This window comes from Chrysochloris asiatica, unplaced genomic scaffold (assembly GCF_000296735.1).
Source record: "Chrysochloris asiatica unplaced genomic scaffold, ChrAsi1.0 scaffold00029, whole genome shotgun sequence".
NCBI lineage: Eukaryota > Metazoa > Chordata > Mammalia > Afrosoricida > Chrysochloridae > Chrysochloris > Chrysochloris asiatica.
The window spans coordinates 4,836,647-4,855,626 of record NW_006408547.1 but is presented as its reverse complement, the minus strand read 5'-3'; the positions used below and the strand labels follow the sequence as shown (position 1 = coordinate 4,855,626).

General features: G+C 39.2%; 1 protein-coding gene across 1 annotated transcript in view; it reads left to right on the top strand.

Annotated features, from left to right (window-relative positions):
- LOC102822271 overlaps positions 1-11,189 on the top strand; it is a 33,896-nt gene extending 22,707 nt beyond the window's left edge. The window contains exons 8-9 of the mRNA XM_006851535.1: positions 27-8,978; positions 9,051-11,189. Of these exons, the coding sequence (XP_006851598.1) occupies positions 27-8,978; positions 9,051-11,189 (11,091 nt within the window). The remainder of the gene's footprint in view (positions 1-26; positions 8,979-9,050) is intronic.
- Positions 11,190-18,980: the final 7,791 nt, after the last annotated feature.

The window sequence follows — 18,980 nt, the reverse complement described above, 5'->3', positions numbered from 1 at the left end:
ACACTCCAAATGTAGAAGAAACTGACTTGCTTATTACAAGAAAGAGAGAACAGCAAGAACAATATACATGTAAGGCTCTTCCAGAGTCTGCTACCCACTCCAAAATAGATGTACATGAAATTAATATCCAAAATCAACAAGTGAAATTAGACGAAATGAATACTACGCATTCTGTACATTCACCATCACAGGCTGAAGAGACACTCCAACAAATGGGTGACATGGGTGTATATATTCAAAAAGATAAAACAAGTCAAGAACAAATGCAGGAACACCTGTCAGATTTAAGTGAGAATTTTTTGGATCATGTGTCTTACTCTAAACATGGTTCAGCTCTCCTCCAAGATTTCATACCCCAGGAAAAGGAAGCAGTAACAGAAGTAGAAAACCTGTTATCAAGCAAGGCAAAAGAATTGGACTTGTTTTGTAAAGATCAAATGAATACTAGAATTGAGTATGGACCGGAAGGCACTGAGTCCTTGATCATTCCAAGCCAAAACAAAATGTTGCCTTTAGAATCATGCAGCAAAACTGTGAAATGTCTTCATGCTTCACTTCTAAGAGGAAAGAAATCGCCAGATGGGGCACAGGTAATTAAGTCATTAAAAAATAGTACCTCACTCAAGCGAAAAGTCAGAACCAAGGTAAAATCACATTGTGCAAATCAAAAGAAGCAGAAAGAAGCGTGTCTGTCTAGAACTTCTCCACACTGTCTTTATATATATATACCTAATTTTTATGAAAGTATAAGACAGAAGGATAGCACAAAAAAAGGAGAAAAAGACATAGTCTGCCGTGAAAGAAGAACATTGAAGTCAAAGAAATCAGTATTTTCACATACAGTCAGTACCACGGACCATGGTACCTCAAGCACCAGACCAGAACTGCAGTGGAACATAAAAGAGAAAATGACAAATATAAAATATAGACAGGGTGAGCCAGATGTGGTTGTGTCAAAACCATATGATTTCATATCTTCTTCACCTCACCTCAAATTGAAGGAAAAGACAATTGATGGAGTTACTTCAAGTGGAATAAAAAATGACAAAAAACATATATCCCAGAAAGAGGAGATGGATGAAGTAAAGACAGTTGACATGAAAGGAATAATGAACCCTCAAGTTCAAGCACTGAGGGCGAAGGAATCACCGTTGTCACATATACTCAATGGAAGGGACCTGCTGTTGCAGTTGAGAGTTAACAAACAAGAGAGCAAGGTTCAGGAAGGAAACGATAAATTGCGTACAGAAGTGACGAACTTGTGTGCTTTTTTACCATCTCTATCACATCTTAATTTGAATTTAAAAATAAAAGCAGGAAAAGATAAGCTAAACACATTAAGCCTTCCACCATTTAAGTTCCAGACATCATCAAAAGTCAGTCAAATGACATATGCAGATTCAGATAGAGACTTTTTAAGCAGTGGAACAAAATCAGAACAATGTTTGCCACAGAAAAATGAAGATAGAGGAAGTACAGCAAATGTAAAAGATAAAATGGACCTCAAATGTAACCCTTTGAAAGCAAATAAAGCATCTTTCAAACATATTTTTCATGCAGAGGAATCACAGTGGAGCATTAAAGAACAAGAAAAAACAATTCAAGAAGATAAAGGTGATCTTGGTGTAGGTGTGAGTAAGCCCTGTGCTTCCATTCTTTCTCCATCTCCCCTTAAATGGGATGCTAGAATAAAACCAGAGGAAGACATACAGTGGATGACAAGATTTGGCTGTTCACCACTAACACTCAAGGAATTATCAGATACAATGAAAATATGTGAAGAGCCAACTGATGATCTTTTAAGTCAAATTAGAAAAGCAAAATATAGATTACAGAACAGTAACATACAACAAAAAGAAAAAGGTAGAGGGGAAACAGCTTTGGAAGAAATAATAATACATCCCAAAAGAATATCTTTGGAAGCAAAGAAACCTTCAGTGTCACAGAAATTATTGTTGCAAGAAGATACAGATCAACACGTTGGAATTCAGAATAAATCGTATACTTCTATCTCGCTTCCACCTAACCCAGAATTGAACAAAAAAATAAAAGGACAGGAAGACCTCCAAGGGATAACAAGATGTGGTTGTTCACCCCTAACTCTCCAGGAATTATCAGCTACAATGAAAACAGGTGAAGAGCCAACTGATGATCTTTTAAGCCGAATTAGAAAAACAAAATACTTGCCACAAAAAGATAAAGGCAGAGGGGAAATAGCTTTGGAAGAAATAACATATCCCGAAGGAATAGTTTTCAAAGTAAACAACCCAGTTCCACAAAAATTGCTGTTGGACAACATGGAAAAAGAGAAAAGAATGCAAGAAGATAAAGAAGAACAAGTTAGGAGTCAGAGTAAATCTTTTGCTTCCATCTGTGTTCCACCTTACCCTCAATTAGACATAAGAATAAAGAGAGAAGACACACTAATAAAAACAAGATCTTCTTTTCCACAACTAAATGTCCAGGAGTCATCATCTATAAGAAAAATACTACAGAAAAGGTCTGTTTCTGGTGACATCTCATATAGTGTAAGAAAAGGCAAAGGACAGATGATGCTGGAAGAATGTAGAGTAAAGATGGATATACCTTTGAAGGAAAATAAATGGCCAGTTTCACAGGAATTTCAGTTGGACATCACAGAGCAAGAGAAAAAGGTGCAAAAAGTTAATGGTAAAACAAATATGGCTCTGAATACCAGCAGCACTTACACCTCTTCCCAATATCTACAAAAATATAAAATAGAGGAAAATGTGGAAGTAAAAAGATGCTCTCTTTCAGAACTATCACCCCAGAAATCATCAGATGCAGTGAAAGTAGTTAGCGAAGAGTCCATTCAGGCTGATATCACTAGGGATGCACAAAATGCAAAAAAATATATGCTTCAGAAAGAAGAAGATAACGTACAGATTTGGGACACAGTACATCCAAAAGATAAAGATTTGAATGTAGAGAAAGCCTTTTCACAGTATCTCTCATTGGAGCTTAAAGAGCAAAGGAAAATGAGTCAAGGTGAACAGGAAGTCCCTTTGACCACAAATGGGGCTTGTGAATCTTTTCTAACTCATCATGAGATGGACAAAAGAACAGAAAGGCAGAAAGATATACAAGGACTAATGCGATCTGCCATTTCACAACTCCCATTCCAGAAGCCATTTGGCACTGGGAAAACAGCACATACGAAGGTAGCAGGGGATGATAACTCTAATAACGTAAAAGCTGTACAAGAGCACAAGCCACTGAAGGGAGAGGAGATAGGAAAAACAGGAAACACGAAATACATAACACACTCCAAAGGTACAACCTCTGAGGCAAAAAACTCAACACATTTGCAAGTACTCAATGTTACTGGAGGGGGTAGTCCCAGAACTAGTGAAGAAGTACAGATGAACGTAAAAGAGAAAATGGGATCTGTACAGGGAAGAAAAAGTGAACAAAATGAGGTTCCAGCAGCCCCTTCTCTACCTCACCTTAAACTAGATGCAGGAATAGAAAGCAAAAAAGACAGATCTTTTCTTCCACCACCAAATCATACGGAATCATCAGATGTAGGCCCACAAAAACTTATGACATCAACTGTGGATGGTATCTTAAGCGATTTAAAAAGAACAAAAGACATGACACAAAAAGTTGACATAAACACTACTGCTGAAAAGGAAAGAATGAATCCTAAACCCAGAGCTTGGCAGTCAAAGAAATCACCCCTTTCCCAAATACTCAATACAAATAAGCTTCAATTAAACATCAAAGAGCAAGAGAAAAGGGGACAGGAAGGTAAGGGTGAAACAGTTGTGATCCTGAGCCAAACTTGTACGGTTGCAACTTCTGCAACTCACCTTAAATTAGACAAAATAGAAGAAAAGGAGAGTGAGCTAGGAACAGTAAGAAACTTTGTGCCACATCGTAAGTTCCAGGGATCCTTGGCTTCAGGGCAAATAACTCCTGCAGAGCCAGTGGGGTCCACCAGTGAGTGCCATGTAAAGAAAAGAAAACAACACACAGGACAGAAAGAGGACAGCGGGAAAACATCATCTAGGACAGAAAGTGGACAGAGGCTGATGCACCCTCCAAACACAATTTTCAAAGCACAGACATCACCATTTTCACACATGTTCAACATCATTGACAACGGTTCCCTGACCAAGAGAAAGGAGCCACAGTGGACTCTGAAAAGGAAAGTGGAACAGGAGATGGAAAGACAAGGAGAACCTGATGTCATCATGACAAATACTCCTACTTCAGTGCCTTCTCCATCTCACCAGGCGCTGGATACAACAGTCAAAGCAGACAAAGACTTGCTGGCAAATACAGGTTTCTGTCTTTCACAATTAAAGACCCAAATATCATCAGATGCTGGGAAAGTCAAAGGTGCAGAGTCAAGTCAAAGTAATAGCTCACTGAATGTAATGCTAAAAGACAGTCAACATATACCACACACAGAGGCAAATGATGGGAACAGAGTGGAGCACAGAAAAGATGGCACCCCCCCCAAATTAACAGCTTTAAAATCAAAGTCATCCCCACTTCACAGATTCAGTAGAAAGAAACTATCATTGAATATTAAAGAGCAAGGAGCAAAAGTTCAGGAAGAAGGCAAAAGTGAACCAGGAGTGGTTCCCAGAAAAACATTTGCGTCCTTACCTTCTCCATCATACCTTGAATGGAACGTTAGAATGAATGAACAGGAAGATACACTAGGAATAATACAATCCTGCTGTCCACCAAAGATTCGAGAGTCATCAGACCCAGGCGAAGAAGCATATACTGAGTCAACTGATGATTACATGTTCAGTAATAGAAAAAGACCAATACAATCTGTAACTCAGAAAGAAGATAGACTCAAAATAGATAGAAAAGACAAAATGCTCCCAACACATATGCATTTGAAGGCAAATAAATTACACTGGGAAATTAACGAGCAAGAGAGAGACGTGTCAGAAGACAAGAATAAACTAGATATAGGTCTGAAAACTATTTGTGTTTCGTTACTTACTCTACCACATCTTAAATTTGATACAACAGAAGGAGAAGGACACATGATAAGAATTACAAAATTGCCTCTCCAACAACCAAAATGCAAAGAATCATCAGATGCAGAGAAAATAGCCCATCTGGAAACAATTGTTAGAAAACTCTCCAGTGATATAAAAGAATTAAACGAGCACATGCTACAGAAAGAAGAGAAAGGTAACGAAAAAGCCATGGATGTGAGTGGTATATTGGATCCTAATGATATGTATTTAAAGTCAACAAAATCACCTGTTTTGCATACGCACAACTTAACGGACCATCAGTGGAAAACAAAAGAGCAAGAGGAAAAGACTCAGAAAGGTAAAGGTGATCCAGATGTAGTGCCGACTGAAACGTGTGCTTCCAAGTCTTCCTCACCTCACCGTAAAATGAATGACGGAATCAAGGACAAAAGCATGCCAAGGTCAACAAGATGCTCTTTTTCGCAAATCAGCATCCAAGAATCATCAGATTCTGGGGAAGTCGTATATAAGGAGGCAGTTACAAGTGACAGTTCAATCAGTGTGAAAAAGGGAAAACAACCTATGCCACAGAAAAAGGAAGAGGATGGGGTGGAAGTAGGAAACATCACAGTGATCCCCAAATCACAAGATAAGAAGGTAGAGGGACACCATGGTGAACCAGATGTAGTTCTGACTAAATCTTCTATTTCATTACTGTCTCCACATTATCTCAAATTGGATAAACAAATACAAGTGTATGACGAAATGCTAGAAATTACAAGTTCCGTTTTGCAGACAACATCAAATACAGGGGAAATAGTACATCCAGAAACAATTGATGACGATGTCACAAATGATATTAAAAGCAGAAATGAATATATTTCACAGAAAGAAGAGAGGGACAGGGAAAAACCAGTAGCTATTAAATGGGAAACGATGCATCCCACAGATATAACTGTGAAGACAAAGAAATCACCTCCTTCAAATATGCTCCATAGATCAGAACTGCACGTGAACATTAGAAGACAAGGAGAAAAGGAGCAAGAAAGTCAAACTAAGCCACCATGCATGGTTCTAAGAAAAATGTATACTTCTGAACCATCTCCACGAAACCTTAAGTTGAATAAAGATACACAAGTAGATAAAGAAATGCTAGAAATTAGAAAAGGCTCTCTACTCCCACTAATATTTTCAACAGCATCATTTACAAAGAAAATAGCAGCTAGAGAAACAATTGATAGGGCTGTGAAGAAGGACAAACAGTATGTGCCAGAAAAAGGAGGATCCAAGTTGGAAACAGTAGATAGGAGAATGAGGATGCACTGCAAAAGTGCAAAGATGTCACCAGTTTCACATATGATCAATACAAGGGAATTGGTTTTAAATATTCGAAAGCCCGAAAGCAAAGGGCAGGAAGATAAAGGTGAAATGTGTATGGTTCTGACAAAGACTTTCTTTTCCTTACCATCCGTACCTCCCCTCTCTATGGATCCAGGAATCAAAATGGATGTAGACACATCAGAGATTACTGAATTCTCTCGTCCACAGCAAAATCATAAGGAATCCTCAGATACCCAGACACTTGCAAAGAGACAGTCAGTTGTTGGTGATGGGGAAAGCAGTTTTAAAGAAACAGAACACCGTGAGCCACCGAAAGACACAGTACCACAACGCAGCTCAAACTTCCTGATCAGTGTGCAGCGAAGGATGGGACTTCCTCGAGTCAAATCTGAAGGGGATCTGAACCAGTTAGTTTTAAATTCAAAGGAGGAGGACATTTATTTCACAGGATTTGGTACTATAAGAAGTAGAAAAACAGTGGAGTGGCTCTTTACAGGGCAAAGTGCTCAGCCAGAAAAATATAAAACAGAAAGGCTCAGTGCCTTTGTTTCCTACCCCACAGTGGATTCAATTAAAAGCGGAAACCTGGAGAAAGGAACTGACGTGATGGAGAGCTTAAACCATAAAACGTGTCCTAAGGTTTCAGCTCCAGTGTCAAGGAAAATGTCCAAGGAGATGTGTATCACATTTGGTACTCCTGTAAGTTCAAAAGGCCAAGAATTATCTGTTTCAGAGCCAGAAGTCCAGCTACAAGGAACTTCTCCTAAAACACCTTCTGAATCTGTGAATTCATGCAAATTTGTTAAGCCAGAAAAAGACGTACAAAGTAACAACAAAACAAGCAAAATAGTTTCTACTCAAGTGTTAGCAGCACAAACAAATGAATCGCCAGAGGAAATGAATATCCCAGAGTTGAATACCCACCAAAATATGCAAGAACCGGACTTGATCATGAAAAAGCACATGGAGCAGCAGTCTGACAGCGAACCTGAGAGCATGCCCAACTCTATCCTTTCTCATAAGTTTTCATTTCAAAATGGAAAGCAGAAGACAGCACTGGAAATAGATGTGGGCCAGAAAACAGTAATGTCCCCTGGAGTAGTAATACCACCAGAAACACAGGATATTACACAGCTTGATTCCACAAGAAAGAAAAAACAGCAGGTAGTGCTTGCTTCAGAACCAGCAGAATGCATTCTAGAATCGCTTCAAAAGTCTGTTGTTCCCCACTTGAGTTTTCCATTTCAATCTAAAGAATTGGAGGGAATAAGTGAGAATGACAGAAGTGTGGCTATAAATCTGGGTCAGAAAACATTAGAAATGGACGGCAACAGTACTGTGAATCAGGAAGAAGTGAAATTAAAAGTAGATACAAGCAAAACTGTACATCCAAAAGAGGAAAAAGTAGAAATGCCCAAGAGCAGTACTATGGATCTCGAGAAGGACAAAATAAAAATGGACACATGCCATTCTGCAAATGTGGAGATTCCATGTCTAAAGGCAGAGAAATCTCCAAGTAAGAACCAGGTAGTCACTTCTATCGTGGGCAACTGCCCAACCAAGCAAAAACATAGAAAAGAACTCACAGCGTTGGATGCAAAGCAAATCACTCAACCACAGAAATTTTCTCAAAAAACTGTTCTGGATTCACTTTATGCCTATATTCCTCTTTTATCCAAATTTGAAGGCCAGAAGGGTAGAATAACAATAAAAGATTTGCAAAGAGAATTAAGTCCCAACTATTTAATTATGAAAGCCCCAAGTCACCCAATTTCCCAGATACTTAGTATCTCAGGGCGTGGTACTCGAACAAATAGAAAAAAATTAGAGTATAACTTTGACAAACATAAGAAGATGGCATCGTGGAATAAAGATGCCTCAGGAGTATCTATTAGAAGTCTTTCTATGATGAGGCCAATTCACTCAGAAGAAGCAGTAGAATCCAAGACAAACCTAAGAAAAGAACGGAGAATCTGTCGTCCTAAATCACTACATGTTAGTGAAATTGCTAAGAGGTCTACCACAAGCTCTGTAAAAGAAGGGAAACAGAAATTTGCAAAAACGACCCCAGAAGATTCCCAGTCAATCGTGGCTGATGAACAACAAACGAAGAAACTTCTTCGTACCGAACTAAAAACAAACCTTAACGATAGAATAAGTAAAACACTTGTAACTCCACAAACAAAAGGGGTTGCTTCAGAGTATGATGCCTCAAAAGTTATAAAAGAACCTGATTTGCGTATTACTGATCACCAAGAGAATAGAGCGCAACGCATTTTGGAACCCGCTAAGTCGTTTATGTTTGAAGAGACAAAGGACAATGTGGAAGATACACACATGGAAAGCCCCCGAAGGATGAGCATTTCACCTTCAAGGGCAGAGAAATCACAAAGTGGGATGCAGCTATTAGATACCGTGGCAGGTGTTTCACCATCCAAGCAAAGGGATCCAAATGAACCAGTGTGGGATCCAACCGTACAAGGGATGCAGCAACACAAAGCTTTCCCAGGAACGATTCTGAATTCTGCTTATGCTTATGTGCTTGTTCCACCCCAAATGAAAAGTAATGAAATAAAAATACTGGCAGGTAGTGCAAATACAGAAAGTTCACTTCCTGTTTATAAAGAAATTAAAAGTGTTCGTGAATCCCAGGAGAAAAATATGATGGCTGAGAGGAATCAAAGATTTGTAGATCAAAGAGACAAGTCTTCAGAGGGCCAGTCATTCACTTTTGTTAAGACCAAAGACAAAGTTTCTGCTCATAAACAGGAGAAAGTGCGAGACCAGAAACCCCACAACTTAAAGTCACCACCTAATCCAGAAGGCCCAGATGCAATATCAGCTAAGTTACATCTAAAAGTGCAGCCAAGACCCTTTCTAGATTTTACTACTGAAGTAAAGCATAAACTCACTAATCACTTAGAGTCAAAAGCACTTGAAATAAAGCTGAATCTGATACCAGAAAGAGCAAATAAATCCTTCCAAAAGTTTAGCACTTACCCCAAACAACCTATTTCAGAAGACTATAAGACTTTGGGACTGTATCCCAGATATAAAACAGTGTGTTTTGTGTCTCTCGAAGGAATTGATACAATAGAACTTAATTTAAAACAGGACGATTCATCTTCCAACTGTATGAAGACACTGATTGTTAATGTTTCAGGTGGCAAAGAGGAGATGATCACAAAGTTAACGAGTGCTAACAGAAAACCTTCAGTGTTTCCAGCTGACAGTGAGATGCCTTCACCTCATGTTCTTCAAAGCTGCTCAGGAGAAGAAAAAGACAAGCTTCTTATGCACTTTTCTATGAAAATATTGGAGATTAAAATGAAAGCATTTCCCAGAATTGTAAGGGAATCCTATGCAGTGACCGAGACCCAAGAAAGAAGGAAACCTTTAATAAAATGTATTCATTCTGGAGTCAAAGCTCCAAAACGCAGAAACAGAATTTTGGTATTTTTTGAGGAAAAATCGCTTCATAAAATAGATCTTGATTTACAATACAAATACCTTTGTTCCCTGATGGGGCTTACTGCTGACCATATGTTCCTGAAACGAAATGCACTTCCCAAGCCTGAATTAAGCACAAGTACAATAGGTAAAAAAGTACATGATGTTGGAGTAAATTGTGACCTTCCCATGGATGCAGGACTGTTGGAACGACAGAACTCTTTCCAAAAGCTAAGTCCTCATGAAAGCTCATCACTGATCAGAAATTTCTCAGAGCCAACTCATATGGGTTCTTCTTATTCTGATCCACACAGCACAGTCGTGAAAGATAGTAGTGTTGGTTCTGAATCAAAATCTCATGTAACTCCAGAAAAAGATAAGGAATATCATGTGTGGTTTCAACAAACAAATAGGTATAAAACTTTTGACTTAAAGACTCAGGAATATGTTAATTTAATTGACACACCTCCAATTCAGATTTGTGATATTACAGATGTACAGACAAATATGGAGAATTCATCTAACTTAGAGAGATGTCCATCTCTTGAAGTATATGAGAGTGAAGAATATATATATTTGGAAGCCAACCCTTATTTAAGTCAAGATCTGAAAAGTATTCCATTTGAATTACAAGAAGGCATTCCTTTGGAAAATATCTGCCAGACGAAGAATATCAAAACTGATTTGACACAATTTTGCAATGCAGATTCAGGTTCCCATGATAATAGAGGGAGAAAACACACTTTGTCACCACCTTCTTACAAATCCCACAAAAACAAAAAATATAATTTATCCTCCCAAATGCAATCTCCAGATTGGTTTTGCCACAGCTCAGTAAATACTGCAAAAATTCAGTCCACGTCATCCATGTCTTTCAGTGAAGAGAAGCTTACGTGGATGAGGAGGAGCAAAGCAAGCTACTCTTTAGCTCCCTTAACGGAATCAAACATCAAACTCCATCTCGCAACAAATCAAGGCAAACATCACACAAATCTAGAAAGCAAAGACAAAAGGAACCCAAAATTTGACTTCCTTGGGAAGAATAACATTCATTTGGACTATGATTACAGTTGCACCCGGAGTAAAGAGAAAAAGACAAGAAAAAAGAAGGAGTGTGATTATGAGTCAGAAAGCGTAGAATGGTATTTCCAGAGGAGATACCCGTCAGCACCAGAACCTCAACAAGAATATATTTCTATAGCCAAACAAAACAAACCATTTTTTTATGCCTGTATACCAGCAGACTCACTAGACATCATCCCCAAAACCATTCGCTGGACGATTCCTACTAAAACCTTAAAGAAGAGAAACTTCAGAATTCCCCTGGTGGCAAAGATGTCAAGCTCCTGGAATATATGGACATCATCCAAAAAGTTGTTGGCATCATTCTCAGGGTCCTTTAGCTCACGTCCAGTCCATGACAAGTGATAATACCTTGTCTAGATTCCTCTTAAATGGAAAGCTGGTTGCTATGGGGGTATTCTAAGGAAAATAAAGCAATATAAAGCTAAATGCTTTCTTCATGAAGTATTTCCCTAAGATGATGTATTTTATTTCTACACCAGACTTGTGCAGTTGTTCTGAGGGGCTGGGATGGGAAGGCCATGTGTAGGCTATTCTTTTAATTTATGCTGCCTCCTCATAATTCTAAGAGAGAAACCTTCACTTCACCCTACACCAGTGTCTAAAGGGATAGTTAGTGGGATCATGCCCTATAAATGAGACTGAGAGTGAATGGCTAGAGAGATAGGAAGGCAGGAACACAGAAAGTAAAAGAGGGAGAATTCCAAGTAGGAATTTAGGGTCCAACAACATCAAATGACACGAAACATATAAATACTGAGGCAAATTTAAATATATGCCTGTTGGGTTTAACAACCAGACTGAATATTTCAGTACTTTTTATTAGGAACAATTTTTAATATATACAAAAAGACAAAATAGTATAACAGACCTCTATGTAGCCATCACCCAATCATCAAACCTTCGACCTATATACCCAGATTCTTGAATAATCTCTTTTAGAAGAAGGATCAGCACAAAACTTACTCGTATGAGGTGGAGGTTAAAGATGCCCCAGATGACCAAGTTTTCCAAAATGCTGTATCACTCGATCATTTCTGATATCATCTACTCCTCCTTCCCTCAGTATTCTCCCTCATGTATCAGAGTTCTGTAATTTGTTGTAGCATCTCACAGAACTCATGGACCATCAAGGAAATGAATAGCACGCATGGTTGTGGAGGCTGGCAAGTCCTAAATTCACATAGTTCAGGCTGTTGACGCACCAGGCGGCGGAAGCTGGCAGACCACTGGTTCAAGTTCCTAGAACTGGAGGTCAGAGGCAGGATCCAGAATAAGAGAGTGAACTTTGCCAAAGCATTACCCACAGCCTCCGTGCTCTCCCAGGTCTCACTGTGCTACAGAGACACAAAATGGCTGAAAGAGGAAGAAGCAGCTCTTACTTGATTGGTCAAGCGAAGAGCACACTGGGATTCATGTTGCCAAGATGGCTTCCTGAGTCCTGGGCCTGAGGTCTCTGATTAGGGTCTTTTAGGGTAGTAGCTGGCATCTGATTAGTTGCTGTTAGGATGTTTTAGCACAAACATTTCTGCATATCCTTAGGAAGGGGGAGTCACAAACATGGCAATTTGTCCACAGCATGGGTGTTGTGGAGGTATGTTTTTAGTCTCATTATCAAAAGGTCAGGCCAGATAGGGTCTCAGCCAGATCTGCGGCCATAGCTGCCTCCTCCTCTTATTAAAGCAGGAAACCGGCAGTTGGTTAAACAAGGGAACAGAAGTTCTTGTTTTAATACAGATATCAAAGATGGTGGCTAATATGCAAACCACACCCCCCAAGGAACTAAGGATGATGACTTGAGTCACACCCTCTAGTAAGGTGGACACTCAAGATACATCTTGTTAACATAACACTACACACTGAAAAATGGACACATAACCACAGGCAGAGAGACTAGGATTTAGGATAAGTCACAAAATGGAGAACTCTGGTAGAGTAGTGGTTACAAATCGGGCTGCAAGCCTCAAGGTCAGCAGTTCGAAACTACCAACTGTTCCACCGAAGAAAGATGAGGCTCTCTGCTCCCGTAAAGATTTACAGCCTTGGAAACCCTGTACAGGGTCACAATGAGTTAGAACCGACTCCACAGCACATAACCACCATGGTTGGAAGGCTCATATTAAGTCATTCACTGCAGCACACGAGATTTGCCTTATATACTTCCCATCCACATGTATATTAATTAGGATTTTTAAGTAAATCCCATATATAGGTTATTGGTGTGGCATTGTGGGTTAACGCACTGGACTGCAAAGTCATTTAAACCGCAAGGTCAGCGGTTCACACTCACCAGCTGCTCCTTGGAATCCCTTTACAGGGTCATTATGGGTCAGAACCAACTTTATGGCACTTAACAACTTTTATCTACAAGAACTATTTAACATAGTCGTAATGCCATGATCACATCTGAACAAATAACATTTCTTAATATCAAATAGTCAATTTCCAATTATCTCATAAATGTCATCATTTTTAATAGTTTGAATTGGACTATAAAGTCACACTGTGCTAGATCTATTCTTGTTGTTGTGTGACTTTGAGTCAGTTCCAACTGACAGTGACCCTACTTCTGAGGAGCAGGTGGTGGGTTTAAACCACCGACCCTGCAGTTAGCAGTCCAGTGCTTGTCCAATAGGACTGCCCTTCTATTAGGTTTCTTTATTCCTTGCACTTTTTCAAATGGAAGAAACCAAATTGTTCTATAATATCCCCATGGCAGATTGAAATTTAATTTAATTTTGAATTCCTGCTTGTTCCTTACACAGTTTCAGCATTTAAAAAAAACCCAAAAAGCAGTGTTTCAGAAGATTGTCACAGCAGCAGCGTCAGTGTCAGAGCTGTTGAAATTGTCAGGTTTCTTTAAGGGGGAGGGAAGGATCATGTTCTTGTGAAAAAGTCTCAGCGAGGTAGCAAACATCTATCAAAAATGACATAATTCTTATTTCCATGTAATTCAGCGAAAGCACGATGAAAACCAGGATTGTACCAAACCTTGTTATATTTTCAGATTTCCCAAATTATTTCACCAATCCTAATGCCCTAAGGGGAGTCCTGATGTGGTGCTGTGGGCTAATGTATCAGACTGCAAAGTTTGAACTGCAAGGTCAGTGGTTCAAGCTCACCAGCTGCTCCCTGGAAACCCTATGCAGGCTTTCTATGGGTCGGAATCAACTTGATGGCACTTAACAACAACAACAACAATGCCATAAGAAGTCCTAGTGTGGCACTACAGGATAAAGCACTGGACTGCAAGTTTGATTTAAACTATAAGATCGGCAGTTCAAACTCACTGGTGGTTCCTTGGAAATCCTATACAGGGTCACTATGAATTGGAATTGACTTGACGGCACTTCACAACAATAACAGTGCCCTAAAAAGGTCCTTGCCTCACACACACGCACACACACACACACATTATGAAAAGCAAGCACAATTTTATGTGCCTTTCTAAAGACACTGTTGCTATGCTATTGATTTCCAGAAAGGTTATACAGAATTCCTCTCTCTTTGTACAATCACCAGCTTTAGATATTTTTGAAAAGTTGATACATTTGCCAGGTAAATAGATAAATGTCATTAGTTTACTAGTGAAGGTTTCATGTGCTGATTAGGTTTTCTTCTGTCAATTTGTAAATAAGATATAGTTTAGATACAGTAAAACTCACCTTTCAAAGTTCTATGAGTTATGACAAGGAGCTCTGGTAGTGTAGTGGGTTACATGTCGGGCTGCTAATCTCAAGGTCAGCAGTTTGAAACTACCAGTAGCTCTGTGAGACAAAGATGAGACTTTCTGCTCCTGTAAAGATTTACAGCCTCGGAAACCCTGTTTAGGGTCTCTATGAGTCAGAACTGACTCCACAGCACCCAATACCACCAAGAGTTATGACAGATGCACACAGCCATATATAATTACCATCAGAATCAAGACAGAACATTTCATTGCCTCAAAAAGTTCTCCTGTGCCTTTTGTAGTCCGTTCTCCCTGAGTCTCTAACATAATAACACTTTTCTCCCTTTAGAGTTGGGCCTCTTTTCCTGAATTCTGTATAAACAGAGCCATACAGAATGTAGCCTTTTGAGTCTGACTTTTATTTGGCAAAATGCATTTGAGATTCATCTCGGTGATGTGTCCCTTTTTACTGTTGAATTCATTGAATGAATGTGTGCCAAACCAAAATTCTTTCACCAAATGAAGACTATGGGAGTTGTTTCCAGTTTGGGGCAAGAATGAATAAAACACTATAAATAATTCATGTTCCAGCTTTTGAGTTGTCAACGTCTTCCAACCAAAGCCCACCAGGAACACGACTCTGGCTGAACACATTGATTTTAGTACCCCACCCCCACCCCCACTTCACACTGACTTCTGTGCATCGTTTGCTTTTATTTCATCAGTGACTGAAAACTCAGCTTCAGAAAGAAATGATGTCACTGAAAGGAATGTAGCAGGATCTGACAGCGAAACTGTAGTGCCTTGAGCTAGTTGTTCACAAAACCTCCAACAGATGTCACTGTGTTTCTCTCAAAATTCAAAAATGCTTCATGTTGCCACAGGGCACCTGCTTGGAACTGTTTACTACAGGTTAGTGTAATACTCTATTTTCTATAATTTCTTCAAGAACAAGTCTTTAACATCTCCCCTCTATCACCATTTATTTTTACTCTCTACTGCAGCCTTTGCAATAACATACATGTTGTTGTTGTTATGTGCCGTAGAGTTGGTGCTGACTCATAGTGACCCTGGACAGGGTTTCCAAGGCTGTAAATCTTTACGGGAGCAGAAAGCATCATCTTTCTCCCACGAAACAGCTAGTAGTTTTGAACTGCCGACCTTGTGATTCGCTGCCCAATTAGTAACCACTATGCTACCAGAGCTCCTAACATACATACATGTTACGATGTCCTATTTGCAAACTACCTAGGGATTTTAGGACTCAAGGAAAGACAAGTTTCTTGTTTTATTTTTTTACCTTTACATACTGGCCTGGGAACTGGAGAAGCTGGGACCTTGAAATATGGACAAAAGAAGGAATTCTTTTAAAAATCCCAATAAAAGACTTTTTTCCAACCAAAGGACTGGAAAAGGTGGAGTGGGGGGTTGAGCAGGATGGAATTTCTTTGATAATACCTTATATACTCCAAATATCCTCCAAACCACATCTCTCCAATTCCTCCACACACACACTGTCCTCTCTCCCTTGGGTTGTCTGCCCAGCACCGGTAATGCGGGAAAAACTCTAACTCCATCCCTGTCCTCAAGAAGAAACGTATCTCTCTCTGTCAGACCAAGAGTAGGTGTCCAGAAAGACTGGTTGGGAGTTCAGAATTGCATCCTACCTGCTGAAGTAGAGAATAAGTTTGTTGTTGTTAAGTGCCGTAGAGTCGGTTCTGACCCATAGCAACCCTGTATAGGGTTTCCGAGGAGCAGCTGTTAAGCTTGAACTGCCAACCTTGCAGTTCAAACAGATTTGCAGTCTGGCACATTAATCCACAGTGCCACACCAGGCCTCTAGAGAATAACTAGAAAATGACAAAGAAGATAAAGAAGACAGCTAGAGAAAATAATTCTTTAAATATATAAAGTTCTAGGGAGACTCCTAGGTGACCTGTGCTTGAATCCAATGAGAAGACGGCATTGTAAAAGCCTTGAAAACTAAACTGACATCTGAACAAACGTATCAAAAAAAAGCAAAGTGAGCCAGGATATGTATTCTAAACCTAAGTAAGGGAACTACCTACAAAATTAGAAGATTTAATTAGGAGCATGATTCTCATAATAACCAAAACATCCAGTATTTCTCACCTATAGTGAGAAAAGATGCTAAAACCACAAAGGGCAATGAGATGAGTATTAGAGGGATCTGGCAAGAGCATTAAGGCTGCTGTCATAAAATATGGTCTAAAGAACTATTATGACAAGCTTAAAACAAATGAAAAACAAGTCTCAAAAATTAGATCTACAGAAGAATTTAATTAAATTTTTTTAATTGAACAATTAAATAATCAAAATTAAAAGTTTATTGTCTAACTGGTTGTTGATTTCTGACAGATCAAATTTAGAAAAATACAAATCATAAGACTAAGGTTAAATCCTGGATAATTCCATATGCAAATAGTTTTTAAGCCAACCAACAGAAACAGATCGGTTATTGTAGGGATTGTTGTCATTGTCAGGTACGAGTGAGTCAGTTCTAACCTCTGGCAACCCCGTTTGTACTGGGTTGTTGTTGTTATTGTTAAGTGCCTTCTAGTTAGTTCTGACTCAGAGTGACCCTGTATTGGGTTCCCAAGGAGTGACTGGTAAACTTGAACTGTCAATCTTGTGGTTCAAACTGACCTTGCAATCCAGCACATTAACCCACATTGCCACACCAGAATTAGAACGAGGTAGAACTGCCCTAAAGAGTTTTCCAGGTTATGACTTTGGGAAAGCAGACCACTAGGCCCATCTTCCGAGTAGCCTCTGAGGGGTTCTAACTGCCAACCTTTGAGAATTTAACCTTCTGTGCCACACAGATAAATAAAGAAAATTTAAATCACTTAGATTTCTAATAATTAAAGATAATTAGGTTAACAGTTTGTGATATCTTTCCAGTCTTGTCTACACAGATCATTTAGTACCTACTTAAAAAATTATATCACTAACTTTAATCATTAAAAGACAGCATACAAACAAAACTGTGCATACATCAAGAATTTTTCACAAAGTGAGCACACTTGGTCTCACTAATTTTTGACCTGATTTTACACTGAATGGTGCATCATGCCCAAGGCAGTATGGGAATGTTTAAACCCAGCTCTGCAGAGATACAATCTGAGATGGAGGCCTGCTCTGTAACTTCCTAGTGATGGGACCTGAACCAATTATCTAACCTTTCTGGGTCTCATCTGTTAAAGTTTCTCCTGTTAGTGCAAATATTACACTTAGAATAATATGAGGCACATAGTGAGCATCAGCATGAAGTACTGTTGTTGATAAGTGCTATAAAGTTGGCTCTGACTCATAGCCACACTATGCACAAACGACCGAAACATTGCCTGGTCCTGTAGACTCCTCGCGATGGTTATTACGCTGTGTTCACTGCTACTACCATTGTGCAACTCCAACTCATTGGGAGTCTTCCTCTTTCCCACCAACCCTTTAGTTTACCAAACATGATGCCTTCCAGGGTATTTGGGTATTCTCTGCTTTCAGACATCCATCTGATGTCAGCAAGGATACCCCTTGTTCCTCACCTGAATCCAGCTTGAACCTCTGGCAGTTTCCTGTCAATATACTGTTGCAGCTGGTTTTGAATTATCTTTAGCAAAATTGTACTTGCTTGTGATATCAATGATAATGTGCAGCGAATTCCGCATTTATCTGGGTCACCTGTCTTTGGAATGGGCACAAATATAGATCTCTTCCAATCAGTTGGCCAGGTAGCTGTCTTCCGAAATTCCTGGCATAGATCAGTGAGTGCCTCCAGTGCTGCATTAGTTTGTTGAAAGATTTCAATTCATATTCCATCAATTCCTAGAGCTTTGTTATTTGCTAATGCCTCAGTGCACTTGGATTTTTTCCTTCAGGATCATTGGCTCTTGATCATATGCTATCACTTGAAATGGATGAACATAGACCGTTTCTTTGAGGTACAGTGACTATATATTCCTTCCATCTTTTGATACTTTATGTGTCATTCAATATTTTGTCCATGGGATCTTTCAGCATTGAAAGTCAAGGCTTGAAATTTTCCTTCAGTTCTTTCACCTTGAGAAATGCTATGTTCTTTCCTTTTGGTTTTCTAACTCCAGGTCTTCGCACATTTCAATACTTATCTTTGTCTTCTTAAACTGCTCTTTGACATTTTCTGTTTTACTCTTTTACCTCCTCATTTCTTCCACTCGCTTTAACGTATATCTATGTTGGAGGGTAAGTTTCAGAGTCTCTTCTCACATCCATTTTGATCTTTCTCCTTTTATCCTGTATTAATGACCTTTGTTTTTTCCTGTATGATATTCTTGATGTGATCCTATAACTCTTCTGGTCTTCAGTCATTAGTGTCTAATGCATCAACTCTGTTCTTCAGATGATCTCTAAATTCAGGTGGAATATATATATTCAAAGTCCTGTTTTGGCTCTTATGGACCTGTTTT